At 43.5% G+C, this 23801-nt stretch overlaps 1 protein-coding gene across 2 annotated transcripts in view; it reads right to left on the reverse strand.

The window, feature by feature from the left end:
• tmem117 (transmembrane protein 117) overlaps nucleotides 1-23545 on the reverse strand; it is a 40728-nt gene extending 17183 nt beyond the window's left edge. Inside the window, exons 1-3 of one of the 2 annotated variants that reach the window (XM_034536138.1) lie at nucleotides 23167-23545; nucleotides 21283-21590; nucleotides 5068-5200 (exon numbers count right to left, since the gene is read on the reverse strand). In XM_034536138.1, the coding sequence (XP_034392029.1) occupies nucleotides 5068-5200; nucleotides 21283-21562 (413 nt within the window). In that variant the 5' untranslated portion in view covers nucleotides 21563-21590; nucleotides 23167-23545. Of the gene's footprint in view, nucleotides 1-5067; nucleotides 5201-21282; nucleotides 21591-23166 lie in introns of those variants that run through there. The other variant, XM_034536139.1, reaches the window with a different exon arrangement.
• Nucleotides 23546-23801: the final 256 nt, after the last annotated feature.

Consider the following 23801-nt stretch of genomic DNA (forward strand, 5'->3'; position numbering starts at 1 on the left):
TTCTGACCTGACACCCCTATCAGGACAACATTATTTATCTGTGCCTTTCAAAAAGAGTCACACATCACTGTTGCAAAAAATAAATCTGTTTTATGATGCGACAATGGCTATTTTCAAGGTTTGGTTTCGGCACAAAAGGACTTGGTTGTGTTCAGGGAAACATCATGGTTTGGGTTAATATTAGTACTCAGTTAAGGTTAGGGGACCTTTCTCATCATGGTTACAATAATAACCACTTAGTTATGCTAAGAGAACATTTTGATTTTGCTCACGTAAATACGATATTCTTTGTTTCATAAATCTGAAGATACTAACTGTAGAAAAAGAAAAAAAAACTACCTTAAATATGTTTGTCTTTACACACATTATCACTAGCAGAAAAAACACTGTGTTTTTAAATTATATTTTTTTCAACAATAACATTAAAATTCAAAGCCTTTTTTCGACAACGGGTAACGAAAATGTGAAGCTTTGAAAAACTGGAACTGGGATCTTATCACATCCCAATAGTACTGGTGAAGAGAGTGTGATATTACACACTAACGGGAACACATGCATGGGCCATCCATCTGGCCTGCTGTCCCCACCTTCCACATACGCACACACTTACATTCATCTCTAATATAATACATATCGTATATATATTCCCGGGTGGACGCGCACCGCCGCCAAGGTTGTGATGTTTATTGTTTACAATGTGGCCGTTCCTTTTTTATGTGACAGTGAGGTATGAGGAGGACCTGGTGCTGCAGCCACAGCGGATGCTCCTCCCCTCGGTCCCAGAAAACAGCAGGATAATAAAATCAGAGCGGAAATGACCGACTTCACCGCTTCATCTAGCACACACCGTCTGTTTCAGGGGTATTCGGAGATGAGAAAATGACTTCAGGAGGGAATGCTTTACACTTACTAAACACTCGTTAAATAAGTAATGAGTCATTTCTCCACGATATCGATGGAAACGTGCATGCGTAGGAGTGTGAAAGACAGCAGAAGTAAGCGTGTGGGTGTGTGAAAGTGTGAGAGAGGAAGGCGAGGAAGGCGAGGAACGATCAATGAATCTAAACATTTTGCTGCGATTTACATACAGCAACAGGTTTCTATATCGAGTCTAAATAATAAACGCTGTGTGGTACAGCACGATCTATTGGTGTTGTCCCAAATATTATGACAAGCAAACCAGTTCACTCAAACACAGAAATTAGGAAGAATTATTTCATTCACGGCTGCAGACAATGATCATTTTTGTACTCCCACCCTTTTTTCTTTGAATTATTGATTAAACAAAAATGATTAAAAAAATTGTAATCTGACATTGTTTTTTTTAAGACCGAACACAATATTTGTGGTTTTATCTAATCCTCCAAAAGCTTACACTTTCTTTCACAAGAATAAATAATAATAAAAAAGAGAAATATCACAATTGAGTGGGATAAACCACGAAATTTGGGTCATGTCAAAATCAATAAATCCTTATTGTGTTATTCAACAAACCACGTCTGTCCGCTGCCGACACAGAGACCAAAAACACATTGTCGACTCACAACGAACAGACCGAATTGCTGAATTTCAAGTTGTTATCCCTCCACCTACGCTACTGAAAAGTAATCCCGTGTCACGCGTCGCTGCCCATGTGCATATCGAAAACTACCCAGAGAGTGCTTGTTTGGCGTACATTTCGGCATTAAGTAAAAAAGCCAGATCATAGAACCCATTGTTGGAGAGAAGAAAAAAAAACTACGAATCCCATGTGGGATCGCATGCAACAGGAGGCGTCGACATACCACAACGTGCCATTCATTCAGCCTTTTAAATCGACTTGTTCACGGTATTACCCCAGCTTAGTGCCAGACAAGCAAACAGACAGACGAGGGGGACTAGCATGCACTCGGCACAAAGGATCATGGTACACAAAGTAAACAATTGCCCTCATACGATGGGGTCTAATCCCACTTAGGGTATCACTGTAGTCAAATGCCACATCCATCTGTCCCTGCTCCTCATCAAAGATATCCGCCAGCTGCAAACCTCCCTCCACCCCCTCGCTCAGCTTACCCCTCGTCCCCCCCCCCCTCATCCCCCTTTCCTGACATTCTCTTTATTGGGTAACAGGAGAAGTATGGAAGTCATTTTACAGCCTTACTGGCCCACTCCGGCTCCCTATTACATCCCAGCAAACTCCCTCCCTCCCTCCCTCCTTCCCTCTCCACCTTCACGTCCTTTACCACCCCCTTCCTCTAAATTAGTCGTGATTAATGTGTACACCGCGCAGTGGGCCGCCTTAATTAAATAACGCCGTATAATTAGGGGCCGATTTCGCCTGGTAATGGCGCCGTAAGATGGCGGAATGGGATCGTGCGGCGCGACCAAACATTCATGAAGTCCGTCAAACGCCCCGGGCGGTCACACTCCCCTGGTTTCACACAAACAGCCCCCTTCCTAATCTGACAGTTACATTAAAATGCAAATAGCCCAGATGTGAGGGTTTGGTAACAAGTGAGGCTTACAGCTCCCAGGGTGCCACGATGAAAAAGGCTTTGTTTCTCTGCCATGATACGAGCCAGGTAACAGGTTGATAGCTGTTGACCTAGACGAGGCCGTTTAAATATTGGCACTGTTGGACATGTGTAAGGTTTACGCAGTCTGGGAAATCTCTTGGAGCTGAGCGATAACGGCTCTGATGAATCCATTTTTACATGAATAAATACGTGTCATCCGAAAAGATAGGCGACCCCTTATCGGTGATTGTTTACAGTCCTGATGTGTCGCGGGTTTTAATTAAATCAAGCTCGAGATATTGAGAAATGCATCAAGAAATGTAAAGCGTATTAATGAGCGAAGGGCATCGGGGTCAGGGAGAAAGCAGGGAGACAGACGCCAACACCCCCCCCCCCATACACAAACTCATACTCTCACTCTCATCATACACCATACACGTCCCAGCTAACCCAGCAAGGTGCGAGACGTGAACAATATGTGGTTGGTGTGTGTGCGTGTGTGTGTGGGTCGCACTGTCTAGTCACCAGAAGAGCATCCCCCTGCAGTGCACCATCATGGCTAGAAGTCAAAGCCAGCGATGCCACAATACCTACCCTTTCAAACCCCTTGGCAGTAATAATGGCTCACAGCGGCGTGTTCTATTGGTACAAATAAAAAAGGAGAAACACCATCCACTCCCACGCTGCAGTCACAAAGGGATATTGTACTTTCCCTTTGTGCTTGTGGCGAAAGAGAAAACCACAACCTCCTTGCTGTGGGGTGAGGGATTGGTTGGAGTGGTGTCGGGGGCGATGCAAATGGGGGTTTTGGACATGGATCAAAAGACTTAAGTTTCACTGCATCATCGGGGCTGGACCCCCCCCCCCCCCCCCGGACTCACCATCCTCTCGCACCCCCTCCCCCCCCCCCCCCCCCCCCCCCCCCCTTGTCGCTCACTCTGCTGCATTCATGCTAACGCAGCCGAGGAGACGGTCTTCCGAGGGGCATCCTGGCAGAGTGTGAACATTGCTCTTACATGTCGGTCTTGAACAGAGATGTGAACACTAATGGTTGTTGGCAGGGCCCGGGTCCTCGGTGGACACACTGCCGGAGCAGAAAGGAAACAAGCGGGACGGGTACGGGAGGGGGAGGAGAGAGGAGAGGGCTTTTGGAGTGCAGATAAAGAACCAGGTGTCCTGGCAGCGGCGGGCTCACTCGCTTTACAACAGCACCATCTGTCTTTGCGGGGAGCGCCTTACATTGGCGGATAACCGACAACGCTGCTCCACGTATATCCAGAGCAAATAATCCCCGGCTGAGTGTTAGTGTCGTGCGGGCCCCAGTTTAATTGTTTAATAGGCTGTTACGGTTGCTACTTTTTACATCTGGACAAGTGATGCGGCTAATATGAGCAGAGTGACTTGCACATGTTAGATGGGTATAAATGATATATGGTGCTGTAAATTATTCATCTTCGTCTCTCAAAATGCCTGAGTGACTCATTATTTTTTCCTTAAGTATTATCTGAATGTCATATAGGGGGGGAAAAAAAAAAACTCAAAATGGGCCCCCTTTTTTTTTTCTCTTGGCATTTCAAGGCAGAAATGAGAGGCGGTATAAGAAAGAAAAAAAAGTCGTTTTTGTGACGGATGCACTCGGTGCGACTGCAAATGTAACTTTTCCCTGAGCAAGCAGCATTCCTCGTCTCGGCGGACCTGCGACCTCTCCGCTCGGGTCTTTTTCCTTCTTCTCGGCCGACCATGAGAGAAGGGACAAGATGGATGCCGGTGTCGCCGCGCCGGCCGGAGTGACAGATGGGCCTGATTACACAAACGCATCCCTCTGGCCAGAGAAAAACACCACAACTTGCCTGCAAGCTAATAGCCTTCATCTGCCTGCACGGTATGGATAGTCTGATGTGTGTTGTTTAATTGGAGAAGCAGCAGCACTGTATGGACAGATCCCATTACAGCCACGGCCTCCCTCTTTACACCTTGTACCTGAATAGACACCTGCCACACAATTTGTTTTTGTTTTTGTTTACAGCCCCCCAAACACACACACACACACACACAATGGTAAATCACCTCGTGGCAACCTCGTGTCTGGCTGGCTGGCTTCAAGGGCATGTTTTCCTACCTCTAGACGGACACATTGCAAATGCATAAACGGATTCCTGTCACTGGCTTGATGTGTGTGTGTGTGTGTGTGTGTGTGTCAAGCGCTGCAGTGCGTAGTGGTTTCTCAGCAGGTAGGCCGGGGCAACAGGAGCCAAAACAAAAGGGATTTGAAGCTGGGAGAGCTGTGGCAAAAAGAAATCAATGGTTTTTTTGGTCAAAAATCAAAATCAGTCAAGATCATGGGATGCTGAAGGTGATCTTTCAGGATTAACCACCTTCCTCTTGCCTGCGCCTACCTGTGATTTAAAGTCCGGGCTGATTAATCATACTGCCATTGACTCTCTGTTCAGGCAAGACATTTAGATCAATCACGCCCGCCGTACAGTGGCTCTTACAAATGGGAAGCAGAGGATGAGGGAAAAGGGCCAGAGAGAGAGAGAGAGAGAGAGAGAGAGATTGAATGGCTTACTCCATGCTCCCAGCGATCAGCAGGAAAAGGTTGTAGATGTGTGAGAAGATGAAGAGGAAGAGGATGGCGCTGAAGAACATGGTCATCCAGGAGCCATGATCCTCGCGGAACATTTTCAGGCGCAGGTATCGACCTAAAAAAAGGAGGCATGACAAGGACACTGCTGTCAGTGGGGGGGTTCAAACAGCATGTCAAACATGTATGGCCACGAAAATGAAGATGAAAGCAGAAGAATTAGTCACACAGATCAATAATGTCGTCCTGCGTCAGACACGTGCCCTTTAAGCCCTGAAATTAAGATGAAAGACCACTTTCGGAGGCGTCATTTCCAAGCGGTTGTCTTATTTTCCGAACCAATTCCGACTGTCACCATTTCATCACCGAGCCCAACAGACAAAAAAATATTCCCACATGCGCATAATGTCATGCATCTGTTGTGGACATGATGTCGGTGGATTAACGCTCGCCGTTTGTTTCGTGATGTGAGTTATTGCATGATTAGAGAAATTAATTGTGACCCGTGGTGTTTTTTGTTTTTGTTTCATACAATCCCGGCTTGCAATCAAATTATTGAGATACATCTCTCCGGCAGAGCATGAGATTGATTCAGATGTGCGCGCCTCTGCACAGAAAGCATATTCACACAAGCGCGTTTCTTCTGCTGGCGAAGACAACAAGGACTTTTCGCTTGTTGTTGTACCTTGAAAAGACTGCAGTTGGTGCTTATTGCGCCTCCGTGGCTAGCTATAAATATGATGACAGACTAATCTTTATTTTGGTTCCCTTATGGCAAACAAAAGCCTATTTATATCTTTAATTTGGGGACATGTTTTTCTAGTCAGGGTGGCGTTATGAAAAAGCATTACATAAGTAAAGTATAAATTATTGAGCGATCTGAATAATAGCATGTGTGATGCAATTAGGGGTGCATAATGTAATCGCCTAATGCAACAGTCCTTGATCTACCTCCAATACTGCGACGTGGAACAGAAGCAATCCACTTTAGGGTGTTTGTTACCACCAGCATCACTCAGACTTGGGTCAAATAGGATTTGCAAATGAAATGGATACAAATCAAACAGACTTTTCTTTTTTGTTTTGTTTTAATGGTCCACATTTAAGCTACGGAGGCGGAGATATATCCAAATAACATTCTTTTTATTCATCATATTCCGACGGTTATGTCCACTTTTACCATTTTGTTTTTTCAAATCGAAAGCTCAAAACCGCACTCACTAACTTTGTTGCTGTACTCCAAGCTCCAAGCTCTGTAGCCGCGTGAGTCCATTTAATTTCAGGTCTCATTCTCCCAGTTAAACTTTCACCCGTATTAATAATTAAGGCGTATGAATTTTATTGGGTCTTTATGTGGATCAAGTAGCACCTTAAAATCCGATGGGCCACATTTAGAGGGCTACACCTGCTATCTAAATGTGGTGAATACATATTGAATCAACATTGAGATAAATATAAGTATCTACTCATTATTGGCAGATACCCACTATTAAAAGGAAAGGCTGGGGCCAAAACTTGACTCCCTGATATGATCTGAACTGTCTACACACACACACACACACACACACACACGTTGATGCTCTCCTTCAGCTGTGATCCGGTGCCATCTTCCCAGGAACAACTCTTTGTTTTTCTCTTCTCCAGCTCAGTCAGCATCTCTTTGAGTTACAGCTCCTCTGAGAATTCATTGTGTGTACACACACACACACACACATACACAAACACACGCACACACACACGCACACGCACACACAGCAGAGCAGAATGCTCCATTTATTTTCCCATTACAGCCTGGCTGGTTCACTCTCCAATAGTTTTACATGCTGTTCAATCTCAGCTTGCTCACTTTTAGTTTTTTTTTCTCTCTCACTGCTCACATAAAAGCAAAGATGTTGATATTCCTATGGAGATGAGGAGATATAATGAATGGACCTCCTGTTGTAGGTTTAAATATATTACGCAGACGAAGCCTTTCCATCTTACTGAACGACAGCTCCGTCTGCGGTGATAGTTTTACCTTTGGTTGCTTACTGATTGTGAGCTTTGCAGAAGAGAGTATTAAAGTTGAATATTCTCTTAATAACACAAGTTAACCATACATGTTGAGGGTGTTTTAGCCAAAGCAAGGTGGCTGGTTGTGAGGCCACACCATACGTCTTGCTCGGTGGTATTTCAGGGCTCATCACAGATGCATAATTGAATTGACTTGCATGGGTAAACTTAATTGCCTCAAGTGCCAATGAGCCCATGGCTTAGATGTAGGAGCACAGTGTGTATCGGCAGATCTGACTTTTAAAGTGGCACAGCCGCCCGCTCACAGCCTCTGTGGGCAGGGTTTAACTAGCGGGGTAATTCAAGACTGTTCAGCCAAGCCGTTTGAGTCACCGCACCTCACGGCAGTAGAGGAGCCCGAAAAGGTGTGATTCACGAGCAGGGGACGACGACAACAACAACAACAACAACACACATTGACAAGGAAGCCACAACCAGACACTGGCACACAACAAACTATGAGGGGCATATGTTTTATCTCGTTCTCACTTTCACTCACCCACACTGCAAACGGCCCCCACTAACTTGGACCAGGCTGCTGTATTACTCACGAGCAATGCAATTACAGTTTGATTCCGTAATTTACAGAATCGTTCCTTTAAAGCTATTTATAGGGTTCTGTTTTGAGATGAGCTCATATCCACTTCTGAATGAAAATCAAACATGTAGCCGTGTCTCCATCTAGTGGTGATGAACGGACACGCAGTACGATCGTAGACGTTGGGCAGAAAAGCATTGGACCATTTGAGGTCGGGGACCTCTTGTGACACCTGAACGCCACATCTGGGTCTGAATTCAAGTGTCAAGTTGTCAAAATGATTCACATTAGTGGAAAAACAAACGCAGTGTTGGGAATTATTTCCATTGATGTATAAATGTGGCCTACTTTATAGCCTCAACGGCCCATTTCTGTTGATACTAATGAACGCAATGCTGCCATTTTAGTATAAATCACGTTCACAATTCCCTTTCAAAATAACAATGAATTAACCAATGAACAGAAAAACCATTGGAAAAAAAATAGGTCAAAGTGTTAAATTGCACGCTGTTTGTTCCGTTTACATTGCAGTGGCAGAAGAATCTCTAGACGTTAGTCTACACTCTATACTTTAGGCTAAGCAGCTGCCGAGATACGATAATATAAACTTTACACAATATTTAACAAGATTACACTTGTTTAAATCAGCACCTACAAACCCAGTGACAGAAGTATTTAAATTAAGAAGCTGGGGCTTGAGTGCCTTTTATACCCTCACTGACAGGTTTATTAGGTACACTATACCGTTTACTAATGCAGTCTAATAAAAAAAGTCCTGCAATAAATCAGAGTTTCATGAAGGTTATAATGTTCAGTTTTTGTTGAAATTGTATGATCATTGTGTTGTTTTTTTAACTCTTTTGCACTATATTGACAGGTGTTTCTATTAATTTGTCCCACCTATTTATATCAAGCAGGGTTGGCTAAATAGCAGAAACACCACTCTTCACTGCTATATCCCTTTTTCGGTGTAACAAAAACACCGGCAACTGAGTGTACGTTCAAATTCACTGTCATTCACAAGTGCATTACAACGTTTTTAGGATTTCCCATTGTCTCCGTTAATCAAACTGCCAACGTTATGGTTACCCGTCTGATAATGAGATCACAAAGTCATCAACCAACAGGGCACACAGAAGACCCGGAGCCTGGAGCACACAGACAAGCAATTACTGAATGTATCTTAGATGTTTTAACAGTGACTTCCTGTAACACACACACACACACACACACACACACACACACACACACACACACACACACACACACACACACACACACACACACACACACACACACACACACACACACACACACACACACACACACACACACACACACACACACACACACACACACACACACACACACACACACACACACACACGTAGGGGAGTGCAGCAGCAGTAGCTCCTGACAGATGAGAAGCACACAGCTGGCGGAGGAGGCGTGAAGGCGACCTGAGATGTGATCACCGTCTCCATTCATCATGATATCGCCCCTCAAAACGTCTGACACGGCAAACAGAGGTAACCATTCACTATTCCAGATAATGTATGACACAATAAGGATCTAACACACTTTACTATTTTAATTATGAGTTATTCTATCATTATTATTGTTCTAATTGTCATTTTTATTTCAATTTCCTGACACCACTGTTTAAATGTAATTACTGTGTCAACAATACCCTTATACTGGCGACAAATTTATACTTACTGTGTAGCTGTATGACGATAACAAAAAGTCCTTAAATCGCAACAGGACATCAAACATTTGCCTTTTCTGGTGTGCTGAAGGTTGAAATGTGCAAAAAGGTCGGATGGATTTATTATCTGTGACATTGGCGATAGATCAAGAGTCCTCAGGTTTTTCGTTGTTCGCAGTAGACGGTCGAGCTCTCGCTTCCTGGATGGCGCTCTGAGACCACAGCGATAGCTACAGTAAATAACAAAAGGGCCCTTGGAGAGAGAGAGAGAGAGAGGGTGAGCACATCTTACCTAAACTACTGTCTGACAGCAGGGCTTACTGACAGACTCAATCACGCAGAGTGAGACCGGCATCATTCTGGAAGTTATTAAAATCTTATTTAAACCAACTCAAATGAGTATGCCATATAGAACTTAAATAGCAGAAATGATGTAGTGCCAAACGGCTCACCTAAAAGAGAGTATAAGTTGATAGAATTGTCTGTGCGTTACCTGGCAGATCTGAATTATTGTATGCATTAACATACCCTTATTTCACAGTTAAAAATAAACTGCCACTCTTGTTTGACTGGATTTCTGGAGTCTATTTTTAACGAGATACATTTTCTAGACACAAAGATGACTCTGCAGTCTATGGAAACACAAAGTCTGAAAGAAGTGGGTATCGAAACTAATTATGGGAAATGCTGGAACCAGTTATTTTTAACCGTATTACTATACTAGGAACTAAAAGTCAAGATATAGTGATGCCAATGTTTTCAAAAAGTAAATTTTCTGCACATAACAAACACACTTTATTAACGTCAGGTACGATTGTGGTTACGGTTTAATAAAAACGTAAAAAATAATTGCACCTCTATGATCGGGTGCACAGCTAACTCCATTCTCCTGCATAAAAGTAATTTGTCTCTCACAAGCCCTCCAATTCTTTGGGAGTACAATACTAAAATGCTCTTTTACTAAGATGCTGAGGTATTAACAATAATAATAATAATAATAATAATAATACACCAGCAAATCTGACTCCTGTCCTTGAATCCCAGAGGTGCTTCGAGAGCTCCTGAACCAGTCAACAGTATTCTGCAGCCAATTTGAGAACGGCCAGTGGTATTGCTACATCCTGCTGGTTCTCTTCTCCTTCGCCCTCCCTGTGGGCATCCTGGGGAACGTAGCGGCCATCATCAACTACTCCTGCTTCAGGAGAACCCCGAGCACCAGCCATCTCTTCCTGCTGAACCTGGCCCTGTGCGACTCCGCCTGGATTCTCACCCTCCCCTTCACCCTATACTTCACCGTCCAGAGGCCGCACCTCAAAGACACGCAGACCTTCTGCCAGTTCAAGAAAATCTCCTTCAACATCAACATATACGGCAGCATCCTCTTCCTCACGCTGATCAGTTTCGACCGCTACGTCGGGACGGTGCACCCCATCAGCTCTCGCCGCTGGTGGCACGTGGGTAAAGCCAAGCTGTGCGCAGTCTGCGCGTGGGCCGCGCTGGTCCTGAGTGCCATCCCCGACTTATTCACGACTTTCGCCATTCGCCGGCCGCAAAACGCCACCGTTTGCATGGACCACATCCGGGGCCCCTTCGCGTACGTCAAGACGATCACCGTCGTCAGAACAATCGGCGGATTCCTGCTGCCGTTCGCCGTCATGCTGGCTTTTTACATAAAGACGGTTTGTGTTTTGAGGCGCCTCCCGAGGTGCAGGAGGCCCACGGGAGACCAGCGGGCGGCGGGGAAGCCCCTGCGGCTCATCACCGCCGCCCTACTCGTTTTCGTGGTTTCCTTCGTGCCGTACCACGTCATGATCGTCACCCTGGTGTTCATGAGGATCGATGACCGGGTCACTCCGTCTAACGCCGACGTTCTCTACGCCTCCTTTGAGCTCTTTGAGGCCATGTGCAGCGTCAGCAGCTGCCTGGACCCGGTGCTCTACATTGTGGCTAGTGAGCAGTTCCAGAGGAAGCTGCTGGCCTTGAAAAGAGACGGGTACCGGAGGCTGTGCTGCAGAGCCAGCAGGAGGGTTGGGGTGATTGGTTGACTGAGTGCATGGCCATTTTGGCTAGTTACTTTGGCTTGACTCCTGTTAGACATGTGCCAGACGTTAATGATACATATATCATGGCATGGAGAAGGACAAAAAGAAACTACCGTGGCTGATAAATAATCAGATACAATCTGGGTTTGACCTCACCATGGAAAGTTTTGCATTATAAAACCATTTAATTCAATTTTTCAAATGTATTGGACTTGATGACATGAAGTGTTCTGCACCCTCAGATGTGCTTTACCACATAAATCATCATCTGTAGTCCAATTGATAAATATTGTCAAAAGGCATTAATAAAAAGGTACCGTTGGAAATAATTAACAGTTATCCTGCTGATTATTTTCTTGACTAATGGTTTTGTCAATATAATGTCAAAGATTGTAACAAATGCCCTTCCTAATATTAGACCAAGTTCACATTAACATATTGCTATGTTTTAATCCGGCTAACGAAAACCGAAATAATTCAATCTTTTAAGATATAAAGCAGAGGAAAGTATAGCATCCTCACATTTGAGAAGCTGGCATCAATGAATGAATGTTTGCCATTTCTTTTGGTTGATGAACGACAAAAATGATTGGCAGATTGTCAAAATATTTGCACATTAATTTTTCTCTTATTAATGGACTAATGATTTCAGCTCTACACACAAAAAGTGTGCGTGTACCCATTTGCTCAATCCCATACAGACGGGTAACAAATTAAAGGGGTAATTTGAATAAAGGGGTGCAGATGCTTTCATACGGGGCAAAACGACAAACACCATCTGCACCTGTATCATAACCAGAAAGCACAGGTGAACGAATACATCGCCCTGTTATCTATTTGCATAGCTGGTGGGATTAACTCCTGTCATAGGCTTATCAAAAGCAACCTCCTCTTCAAATATGTTGACTGTTTTGGACTGGAGATGGAAAATATGAACAATGGGAGCAGTAAATCTTGGGCTTTGGAAAACAAAAACATGGCTTGTGTCTGGACAAACAGCGAATACCATCAATAGCCATGTTGATTCTTGAACCATTGATGGCGCAATGTTTCCATCTCAATTACTGTTTTTTTTATTACAGTCACGGGCCAGCTCTGCTCTGTAGTACTTTCATTTCATCTATTTTAGGTTTCAGCATGCATCTCTTCTGTGTCCTGTTTTTTCTCCTTCTTTTTTTTCCATTTGAAGCATCAGAACAACAATCCTGCCCTCCTCAGGGATCCTAATGAACATCCTGATCCCTCAAACACAAACGCAGAGCGCAGAGAGCCTGAGCCCTGCCTGCATCTTAGCACGTGCCCACTGTGGCATCCCCATCCATCACACCTTGACTGGGCCGCAGCATCACAGGGTGGTTAGGGAATAGCCATGACTACGGCCACTAGCGACCCCAGAGCTGAACTCCTCTGTAACTAAAAGCGTCTGGACAATAAATCAGAGCCGGGGAAAACTTGACAACAGAACTTCCACCGCGGGGAGACTACGGCAGGTCGAGTCCAGCCACAGAGAGCTGGCCACTGGGCCACTGCACCAGGGAAAGCTGCTCCTGGAAGAGGCCTGTTAGATCAGTTCATTTTATTATTTATGGCTCGACTCCAGACCAGGAGTAAGCAATTTCCTTTTGGCTGGATTCTTTTGTTTGGTGGCTCTCGTCCTTATTGCTCGGAGTTATTGCCTCTCCTGTGTGCTGTGCAAACACCTTTGTGTTTTATCCTTTATTGCAAGCACATGGACATTAAAGTAAAGTGTATTGATAACGTCTTTCTGACAACGAAAAAGTATCTTGATGGTTTATGAAATAGTACTAATGCATTTTTGGGGTGAAAAATGTAAATGTTTTTTACTTAATAATTTAACCTCATTGTAATGATTTGTACACAAGATAAGAACTAAACTGCGCTGGTTACGCTCGTGGCCCCCAGGGGGCAGTGCAACACGCTGTGAACGCAACACTGACTTATTATCATCGTTTAAAGTTGATATAGTGACGTGTTAGCAAATGTAAAAACCAAAATAATGTCTTTTCATATTACACTCTTTTTCTATTGCTAATATAAAAATGGTGATTAGAGCAGCTTTGATTTGAAACTTAATTTTCACAATTCTACTTTTTTGTGCAAAACGCATCGGACAAATATCACCTTATAGGAATGTCCACTGTATGGTTTGGATTTCCAGATAATAATCCAACCACACACAAAATCTTCAAAGACGTCAACATCCTCGCACAGTAAGACGGAAGTATAAATTCAAGCTGCACTGCCACTAATAATAGTCATGAGGCTGATAATTATAACTGCTGAACAGCTGTATGGATCAGACCGGGTGACATTGCTATTCGTGGATTTCTTGGAGGTGCCCTGTACAGATATAATATACCTCAATGTAGTGCCTAAAAAATGTTTCATGTCAATCAACAGAAAATGTATCTGAAACTATTGGCAAGACATTTATGAAAGGATAAGCCTGAACCCTCTCAGCAGAATAATTCATAATAAAGATAATTGTAGTTGAAGATTAATGTCTGGAAATGTGTGAGTTATGTTTATGTGAACCCATTTAAATATGGATTAAAAATGGCTTTTAACCTCAGTATGATGCATTACTGAAATGATATTAAATATTGTTAAATATTTGAGTTACTTTTGAAACAGACGTAATGGTAGATTACAAATCTTCAACACGTATTGGTGTTTATGACAACAGAGAGGTGGTTTTAGCTTTTCCCTTCCACAAACAAAAAACACACACCACATACAGTTCTGGTCACGATTATTGGCACCCTTGAAATTTTTTGCACAACTTGGAAATGTACCACATTTGTATCTTCAGAATATTTTATTAGGAGGTCCAAAGAAGTTGATAAAAAAACTAAACAATTAACAAATATTTTTTTCAAATGACGTGTTTGTTAATGTTTGGTTGCACACTCTTTGGCCTCCAAACTTCATGGCAGATCTCAGCTCTCCAACGATTCTCAATGGGATTTGAGATCAGGATTTAAAACCGTTGGCTAATGAAGTGATTACACGGTCACGGCGATTTCTCAGTTTTTAAAGTTGTTTTTTAACAATTACATTTGTTGTACAGACCAACCAGCTGTTTCACTAGATTTGTTTTTCAGTAGATATTCTATACGATGTACTTAAATGTCATGCGTGCCAATAATTGTGACCAGAACTGTAAACTTGGAACTAATCATTATTTCTTTATTAGCAATTGATCAGTTACATTTTTATCTTGAACGATTGACACTTTAGTCAAAAATCACAGTTTCCTAAAGCCCATAGTGATGTCTATAAATATGTTTTTCATTTCTCTTAAACCACAACGTATTCAATGTGCAATGGTATGAAACCCAAACAGAGAAGCTGTAACTCGGAAATGTTTTCCATTATCATAATCCTTGTTGAATAATTCCCCGATGACAAATTGAAAGACTAATTGTTTCGACAGCAGTATGAATAGACAGACATTAATTCCCCTTCAACAGCAACACACACACACACACACACACACACACACACACACACACACACACACACACACACACACACACACACACACACACACACACACACACACACACACACACACACACACACACACACACACACACACACACACACACACACACACACACACACACACACACACACACACACAGCCTCTGCGTGGCACAGTAACATATGACAGAACCCAGATGGCATCCTGCAGGCTACGCTCATCAAGATCAGGCAAAAGGGGAAGAGAGGCTGTCCAAAAACAGAGCAACCAATGACATATCTCACACTCCTTAACGCACACAAACGCAGAGCTCTGCAGAGAATCCGACGGCGTTAACAGCTCCGTGTTCAACGGTTTTCTTACATTACCATCACCGTCCCCTTGTGCCGTTCGTGCTATTCCGGAGCCTTAAATGACTCCTCCAAGCAGAGATGAGGGGTCAGCGTTTGATTGAATGTAAGTGTCTGTAATAAGATGCAAAGGAGGGTCTAATCCGGTTAGGACGGCGCTCCACGAGACTCAGAATTAGCCTTCAATTTACCTTTTAGAAGTTGCAACGCCTTGGAGAGAGATATATTAGCATAATATATTCACCTAAGGACTGAGGCAGCAGGAGAAAGAAATGAGAAGCAGTTTCACTTCCAATTATGGAGATGGGCAGTGAGATAGTTATTTACTGAGAGTAGGCCTACCGTGTAAAGCTGTGTTGCTATGTGGTGCTGCACCACTGCAGAAGGACCAAGCAGTTATGTAAGAGACACTTGTTAGAAATATGACGTCTCTGATAAATGTACTGATGTTTAATTTTTGATAACCTGATTGATCAATTCAAATGGTAAAATACTTCGTTTTTAGGACCCCATTGAGAGATTATTGGTGACAACAAAGAAAAGATATCAGAGTAATGACTGCTCTCAAAAAAAAAAAAAAAAAAAAAGACTTAAATACTAAGATTTCATGAGTCACAATTGTAATGTTCAAATGTTTAGTTTTAAAGGAATGTGTTTGGGAAATATCGATACCGCTCTCATTTGGCTCTTTCAAGTAGGGACACAGCCGTCCTCAAAGCTCACTCTTTAATAGAGATGATTCAATACTTTTTTTTCCTTCTTCTTTCCTTACCGATATCTGAACTCGCTATCCAAAAATTAAATTGTACAAGATTGACTTTCAAAGACATTATGATAAAGTAAAAATTGACTTTTGCCCGACACAAATTTTTACTGAATAGAGCTTGAACGCATCGTAATGTAACTCAATGCAACCTCTGCCGACGTTAGCCGTACCATTTGGGCAGGATGTACAGATCAGGTCGCGAGCGACACGTGTTGTTCTTGTTCATGCATAATGACAATGAGCTGATCAATTATATAACTTGATATAGAAAACTCCTTTTTAGACTTTTTTAATTTTTGTTTTAAGTATTAATCTCATGGACAGAGCCAAGCGATACTGGTAATACTCTTTAAGCGAAGTTATTCCTTTAACTTTCGTAGGTTGGATATCTTTTCAACGTCAATGGATTTCAAATCTTCCATCTGCACATCATTTGACCTGTAGCGCTCTTATTTTGATGTTCTCGTGGCTGTTGTCAGTGAAGGTTCAAGCCTCCTTCGCTGTCACTTCCACTACGGAACAGCTCGACATCTGCCAACCCAGATCGACTTTTTCAAAACGTTCTCAAAATCCAGATCTATTTTGTAGTATTCGAGCCTTGTAAGAGCGAGGAGTGATTTTTTTTTTTACTTAACTTCCAGGCTCACTTTTACAGTCAAATTAAGCCTAATAAATTGTTACTTACTCGTCTTTATTTTGTGCGAAGCCACAAGCAGATTTTTGTTTTAAAAGAACATTTTCATACGATTGCCATGTGGTAGAATCAGATGGTGCTTATACTGCACCTCCACTAAACGTGAACAGCAAAGTCTTTGCCCGTGATTGGCCCAAAAGGAGTCCACGTCTTGAAATTGGAATAAGTGTCTCAACCTCCTCCACGGCTAAACGCAAACAAACCACATTCAAACCCGAACTGGACAGCTCACAAACCCAGTGACCTAAGATTGAATGCAAATGTGTAATGACAGCTAGTCTCCCTCTGAATGACCAGAAGTCACTGGCTACGGCCCACCCCATTAGAGATCACACATAGCCTTGAGTGGCTGAATGGAACAGCATAGGTTGTTCCTTGAATCTCAAATGTAGTCTTAAATCACATAATCTGTCACAAGCTATTCGTCAACAAGAGAACAGAGAACAATACCGTGCACCTCTGCCAACTCTAAATAGCAACATGAGGGCAAAAACACAACTGAATACAAGGATTGCAAAGAATCTGTTATATGCGACAACTGGATTAACATCTGTGCGAGATCCTGAAGGGGTAAATGGTATATTGTGCCGAATACGGGATAAAAAGGAAAAAAAGAAGGAAAAAAAAAAGGAAAAACGCTAAAAAACGCTAGAGGGAGGAGGTGGTGCAATTCCCTGTGAAATGTTTTCTAGGCCATTTATAAATGATAGATGATGCAGGCGATGTGTCAGCTTTTCAAAAACAATGTCTGTCTCCACAGTTTGCAAACAGAATGAGCGGGAAAATTACTCCGGGTTATACGAGGTGATATATATTAATCAAATGGCATAAAAAAAAACATTTAAAAGTGTTTTTTTTAAAAAAATCTTTACTATCCAGAAGTGTTCCCGTGCACACTTGGCGGCCTACATATGCGGGTGCAGGTCTGCAGGGCAATCGGTACAGACATCGTGATGTGCAGTAGGTGGGCCATGCGGGCTCTGGGTGACAGATTCATAATACATGACAGATATCACAGTGGGCCCGGCGCTCCAGCACAGCTTATGCCTTACCTGGGTTACGATTACATAACTGCTTCACTGAAATGTTGTGCACATCCCGCCTCTCAACAATCCCTTTCCCTCTCTACTAGAGATTCACTTCATCTGTCCTTTTTACAGCACACACACACACACACACACACACAGACACACACACACCATCTGTTTGGAGGCTTGTTGAAGTGCATTAGTTGTACCTGGCTGCAGGATGAGCTGCACTTTTTTCTGTCCTCTGTACCCTGAAGCCAATGTAAGTGGTTAGACCCTGATCCAGATACACCGCACTGAGAGCTGCTACATGTGATGAAGCACCTACTGTTACTATCGCGAGTCATGCACATGAGAAAGTGTGCAGTAGTATGTTGAGGTTCTCCGGCTTGCACAGTGTTGGTGTTCTGTTCGTGTTAAGCGGGACATATAAATGATGTTTTAAAAACGGGCAGGTCTCCTATATGATAACAAATGAAAACATCCTCATCAAGCTCTAATGGTGACTTGTCATGCATCTGCATAGTTAATTGTATTATTGATCTCATAGATGTCTGAACAATAACTTGTCTCTTCACATTTACTCCCCAGTCCTTTGCTCGACGACATAAGGAGGAGCCAGGGATTGAACCACCGACCTTGTGGTTAAAGTGCTTAAATATCTTGTCTTCCCATCTAACTCCAAGGAAGAAAGTGTATTTCTTAGAAGCTTAAAACTATGCATGGATAGATAACACCAGACGGAAGTGAGATTTTGTTTTGCAAGTTGGGTCAGCGAACTCTCAGAGTTTATACTGTATCTACTGACATCATATATTAGTGTTTCTCAACCCAGATTCTCATGACGCTAGCAATTTTGTATGGGCCATGACATTTTGTATCTAAATATATATATATATATATATATATATATATATATATACATATATATATACACACGCACACACTAATTAAAACTACGTCAAATTAATTTCTCTATTTCAGTCTCATAAATCTCCATTTCACCCCCAGAAACCTTAAAACACTTTTATGCATCAAGTAATCCCATACGGGTCATCCCGATCCACAGGAATATATATTCGAAAGAAAGGAAACATCATAATCAATGAAAACGATTGCAACCGGAGACAGAACAGCTGGTCCCATCAGACCCACGGTCCTCAAAAGCCATTTCCCCTCTCCGGGAGGATTCTGTATTTGCAGAAAGTATCATCATGCACTCGTGGCTTTCTATTTACGCTCAGAAAAGACGATCACTCAGCACCAGACCCTCCCCTCCCCTCCCCTCCCCTTTTTCTCTGTGCTCTCCAATTATAGTCATTAATGGTTCATCCCAAAGAGATAAGCCAGGGTGGCCAATAATATCCGGGCCTAAGTGAGTTGTGAAGTGACTGGGAAATGAAATGTGTCAGTTCAGAAGGAAGCGCCTGCGAACTGCTGCAGTTGAAACAAATGACGGGCCGCTGAAATTGGAGTCACGGCCTCGTGAGAGGAGAGTGAAATGGAAAGAGTCGAGCTGTCAAGAGAGAGCGAGCGGAGAGAAAAGGGCTCGGGTCGAAAGGCGAGGTGAGGAAGATGGCAGGAGGTCGAGAGAGAAGAGGTAATGCATCAAGGAGGTGCGAGAGGTGGAACGAGTGAACAACAGGAGGAGGGACATTTGAGAAGGAAATGCGGCTTACGGATGTGATGATGGATGTTGTGTTGCAGAGGCTCCATCAAAGCAGGAAAAGCACGTCTCAAAAGAAACATTCATTTATAGCGGCCGCATTGCATTTAGAAGCCATTGCTGATGCGCAGTACTTTCCTTTTCCACGACAAGACATTTAGACTCGTGAGCTGACACGGGAAGAACGTTATTAAAAAAGGGAACTCCACCTCCACCGATGTCACGCATATAATAAAGTGATGTTTACGGTTCTTGGTGAGCACGACTGCATATGTGAAAATAACATTGTGTCAAAGGGTTTTGTTGCTCCGCAGGGTGAATGCAAAACATCTGAAAACTTGCCTCAAGTGACTGACAGCTTGAGGTCACATTACCGGCTAATAGCGTGACGTGACGTGGGCGGCAGGAAGAAGAAGAAAAAAATCTGGTTCATGAAAAAGATGATATCTCTGGTTCTACTGCATTGATTTTATTATATTTTTTTTTAAATGTTCTTTTAATTTCCACCAATCCCCCACCCACACACACACACACACACACACACACACACACACACACACACACACACACACACACACACACACACACACACACACACACACACACACACACACACACACACACACACACACACACACACACACACACACACACACACACACACACACAGACATGTCAAAATGTCTGCCAGTGGAAAAAGATCTATTGAGTTGTTGTGAATCCTTGTGCGGGATATTAAATAAAGTATATTATACTCTATCATTCTGCAATTTTATTTCATTATACTTTATTTTATTGTATTGTATAAAAAAGTGTTGCCACTGCTTCAACAAATTTCCCCCTGGAGATGACTAAAGTAAAATCCAATCAAATCATTCTCTTCTTTTATTGTGCAGACACAAAGTGCTTTCTCATGTCTAAAACTCCTCTCCTAAACAAAAATAACAGATTAAAATAAAGTTTTTTGTTGTTGTCGTTTCCTTTGTGTTGTTCCCTGCAGCCCACAGCGGGAGAGTGGGCGTGATTAGATCGTGACTCGTTAACGTGGGTTACAAGCCACAAAAGGTGAAGAACCACCAATCAGATACAAACGGGAAAAATAGTCCTGAAAACAAAGTCAACATTCTCCCCAGACACAGAAACTAATATTTTCCGCATTCAAATATGCGTAATGCATTGATATACAGTATGTACAGTATAATAAATCTATTCCGCAGCAAGATAAATGGCTTATGTACACTATAGAGTTTGTTACGTTTTCGGAATATTATTATAATTGTAATGATTTAACCTCACAGTGGCCTCACTTATCTAATACAACCTAGAGCTGAAACAATTAGTGGATTAATCAGTTTAGTCATTTCAGGTCATATTATTATTATTATGAGTATTTCTTAAGCAAAAATAAAAAAAAAACGTTTGGAAAGGCCGTATTTGACCATTTCTGACATTTGTGGAGGAGAAAAGAAAATGTTATATCAAATCATAATAATCAGGATTGGACAATAAAAATAAATAAATAAAAGCCGCATCCCTTCTTGAGCCAGAGAGCAATAACAAACGAAAGGATTTGCAAGTGTTTGACCCAGATCTGATGATAAGTGAGAAGAAAGGCAGAAAAGAGTTTACAACCAAAGGATGGATGTGGGAGCACAGATACAAAGATGAGAACTGTCTTTAATTTCATCATTTTTTGCAACAAAAAAAAGAAAAAGAAAATGGAGTATGAGTGGAAAGTGCTTTTCACTGGTGAACGGCCACAACACAAACAACTCAGGAGGAAGGTCCCCTCCCTCAGCAGAGACATTACTCTGCACATTCCCCTGCATTATTGTGTGCATGACTTACCAAAGAGCTGGCGGTGGAATATAAACTTGCCGGCTACCATGCCAATGATTATGGCCAGTATCCAGCATATTACTTTCAGGACGTTCCATCCGCGGCCCGGGTACTTGTTGAACAGGAAGGAGAAGCAGTTGCCCACCACGATCATGTGGGCCTCCGTCTGGCTGTGAGAGATGGGGTCCTCGGCGAAGATGAGGAAGTTAAAGAAGGTGACGAGGTAGGCCACGATGAGACGTGACCACGGGTGCTGGAAATAGTAGCGAAACCGGGCATCTATTTCCATCCTGCTGAGCCCCCCAGCCACACTACACCTGGGAGGGAGGGAGGGAGGGAGAGAGAGAGAGGGAGAGAAAGGAGAGAGAGTGCTTGTTTCAGTCAGATTACATTACACTTGAATCAGCAGGGCAGATTAGAGTGAAAACATCCCTCAGACTGAGATTAGTGGTAGGAATATAACCGAGGTTTGGTGCAGATTGGGATTATGCTAAATTCAGAAAAACTCCGATCGGCGCCAGTGTCAATCATGCACCCCCATGGAGACGTCTTTCCCCATCAACTCTAAGATTATCGACAGTGACAGAGAGGTCTCGATCCGTCTGGTTGCTGGTGGCAAATTCTGAAAACAAGAGAAGTTTAAACTTTAAAAAGGACTTCATTCTCCGACGGTCATGAATCCGGTTTGGGGTGCGAGTGTCATACCTGGATCAGGTACAATCTTGAAGCTCTTAGCTGCAAAGCGCTGGCTTTGGAGAGGCTTATCCTCTCAGCCTGTCTGATCTGTGCTCCCCTCAACAAAACTCCAAAAAAAATATGGTGGCAGCTTTACGCCGACGCTTCGCTCTGGAACACCAGCCAAGCAGCGGCCCCGCTTGAGTAACTTCCCAACAGTCCACCCCTCTGGATTATGTAAAGCCAACAACATGCATTCACCCATGAACTCCACCCTGAACTCCCTCGCTGTATAACCCACTGTGACCGCTCGGACTTTGCTGGACTCAACTTCTTAAACCTGTTCCCTGCTTTGACACGGTTTCCTAAAATACCCCCCTGTGGGGATTTTGGGATGATGCGACAGCTTCAGAAATAGAGCCGCCAAAGTGAACCCCCCCCGGTGTGGCTATTCAATTTCCCATGGCATCATATTTGTCTTGTCATTATGTGCCACCTTGGGGTTGTGCAAAGCGAAGGGATTCCACTAATAGGGAGGTGGGATTATGACTCAAATCATCCTGGCAAAATTACTTTTTTGTCTTCATCGGGTTACCATTCTAACCATTAAAAAGAGGGAACCTGCTCCCAGTTGGAGGCCAGAAGAGTCCCACACGTGCATGGAGAGGCACTCAGCCAGAGCACCCAAAGGACACCCATGAAAAACAGGAGGAGAGAACATGCGAACACGACACAGAAAGGCCTCATGTGGTAGTGGGCTATGGCGGAGAGAATGATGGGAATGCAACCCATTCTGCCTCCTCCTTATCACCCATCTGCTTATAATAACATCCTCTGAACTCCCCGGCTTTCCTCTCTAAAACCACACAAATTACATTTGGACTGACCCAACAGAAACAGTCTCCTAAGTGCTGCAGGAAAATGCACTGAACGGCCCCACAATTCGTGCCAGATCTGTCAATTCCTGAATAGACTGCCCCGCTAAGAGCATAAGTCTGTGACCACGCACGCACGCACGCACGCACCCTCTAATGTCAGAGGGGACGTCGCCAAATGTCACATGGCCGACAGACCACACGTATATCTCAGGAGATAACACAAAGCTGGACTGGAATTATCTGATTACACAACTTTAATGTCGATGCACCCCGGCGACATCCCCCCCCCCCCCCCCACCCACACACACACACACACACCCAGTCGCCGTCATGGACGCACCTGCTCCACGCCGTGTTTGCTCTCGGTTCGACAAGCCAGGGGACGAGAAGCCCCGGTCCCGCGCGGCTCTCCTGTCACATCAAGCCGACAGCGACGCTCTTAATCATCCCAGACGCGAGATGACGTGGGCGGGTCGCGGAGTGGATTATCCACGCGACCTGTTGTTGATACACAACAGAGGTACCCCCAAATCCTCTGCCATTGTGATGGAGCGTCCATGCGCCCGGGCGGGCTAGCTCAGCCAGGCGGGCGGGCGCCTCGTCAGCGGGTTCCCGCAGAACGGTGCCTTTTCTGGGCTGGTATCAGGACGCTGCTGCTGCTGCGGGGCGGATGGAGATAGCTGGCTCCACACAGCAAGCATAGCATCTGTGCAACGCAATGTAGCCGACACGCATTATTCACCAGCGTCAAGTCAGAGACAGTACACGCGGACAACTTCCGCTCTCACCTTTCAAAATAAAACTAAACTGTTTTTGACAGTAAGGTTGGCTCGTCTATCTATCTTATTATCTCAGTATAATATAACGTATTACGTACGTACGTCAATGGATCATTTGCACTCTAAACTTTGATATGCATGCATGCTTAAATGTCAATTTTAGCTGTAGCATCACCAGCAGCACTGGACTTCACTA

This window comes from Cyclopterus lumpus, chromosome 6 (assembly GCF_009769545.1).
Source record: "Cyclopterus lumpus isolate fCycLum1 chromosome 6, fCycLum1.pri, whole genome shotgun sequence".
In the NCBI taxonomy this organism is placed as follows: Eukaryota; Metazoa; Chordata; class Actinopteri; order Perciformes; family Cyclopteridae; genus Cyclopterus; species Cyclopterus lumpus.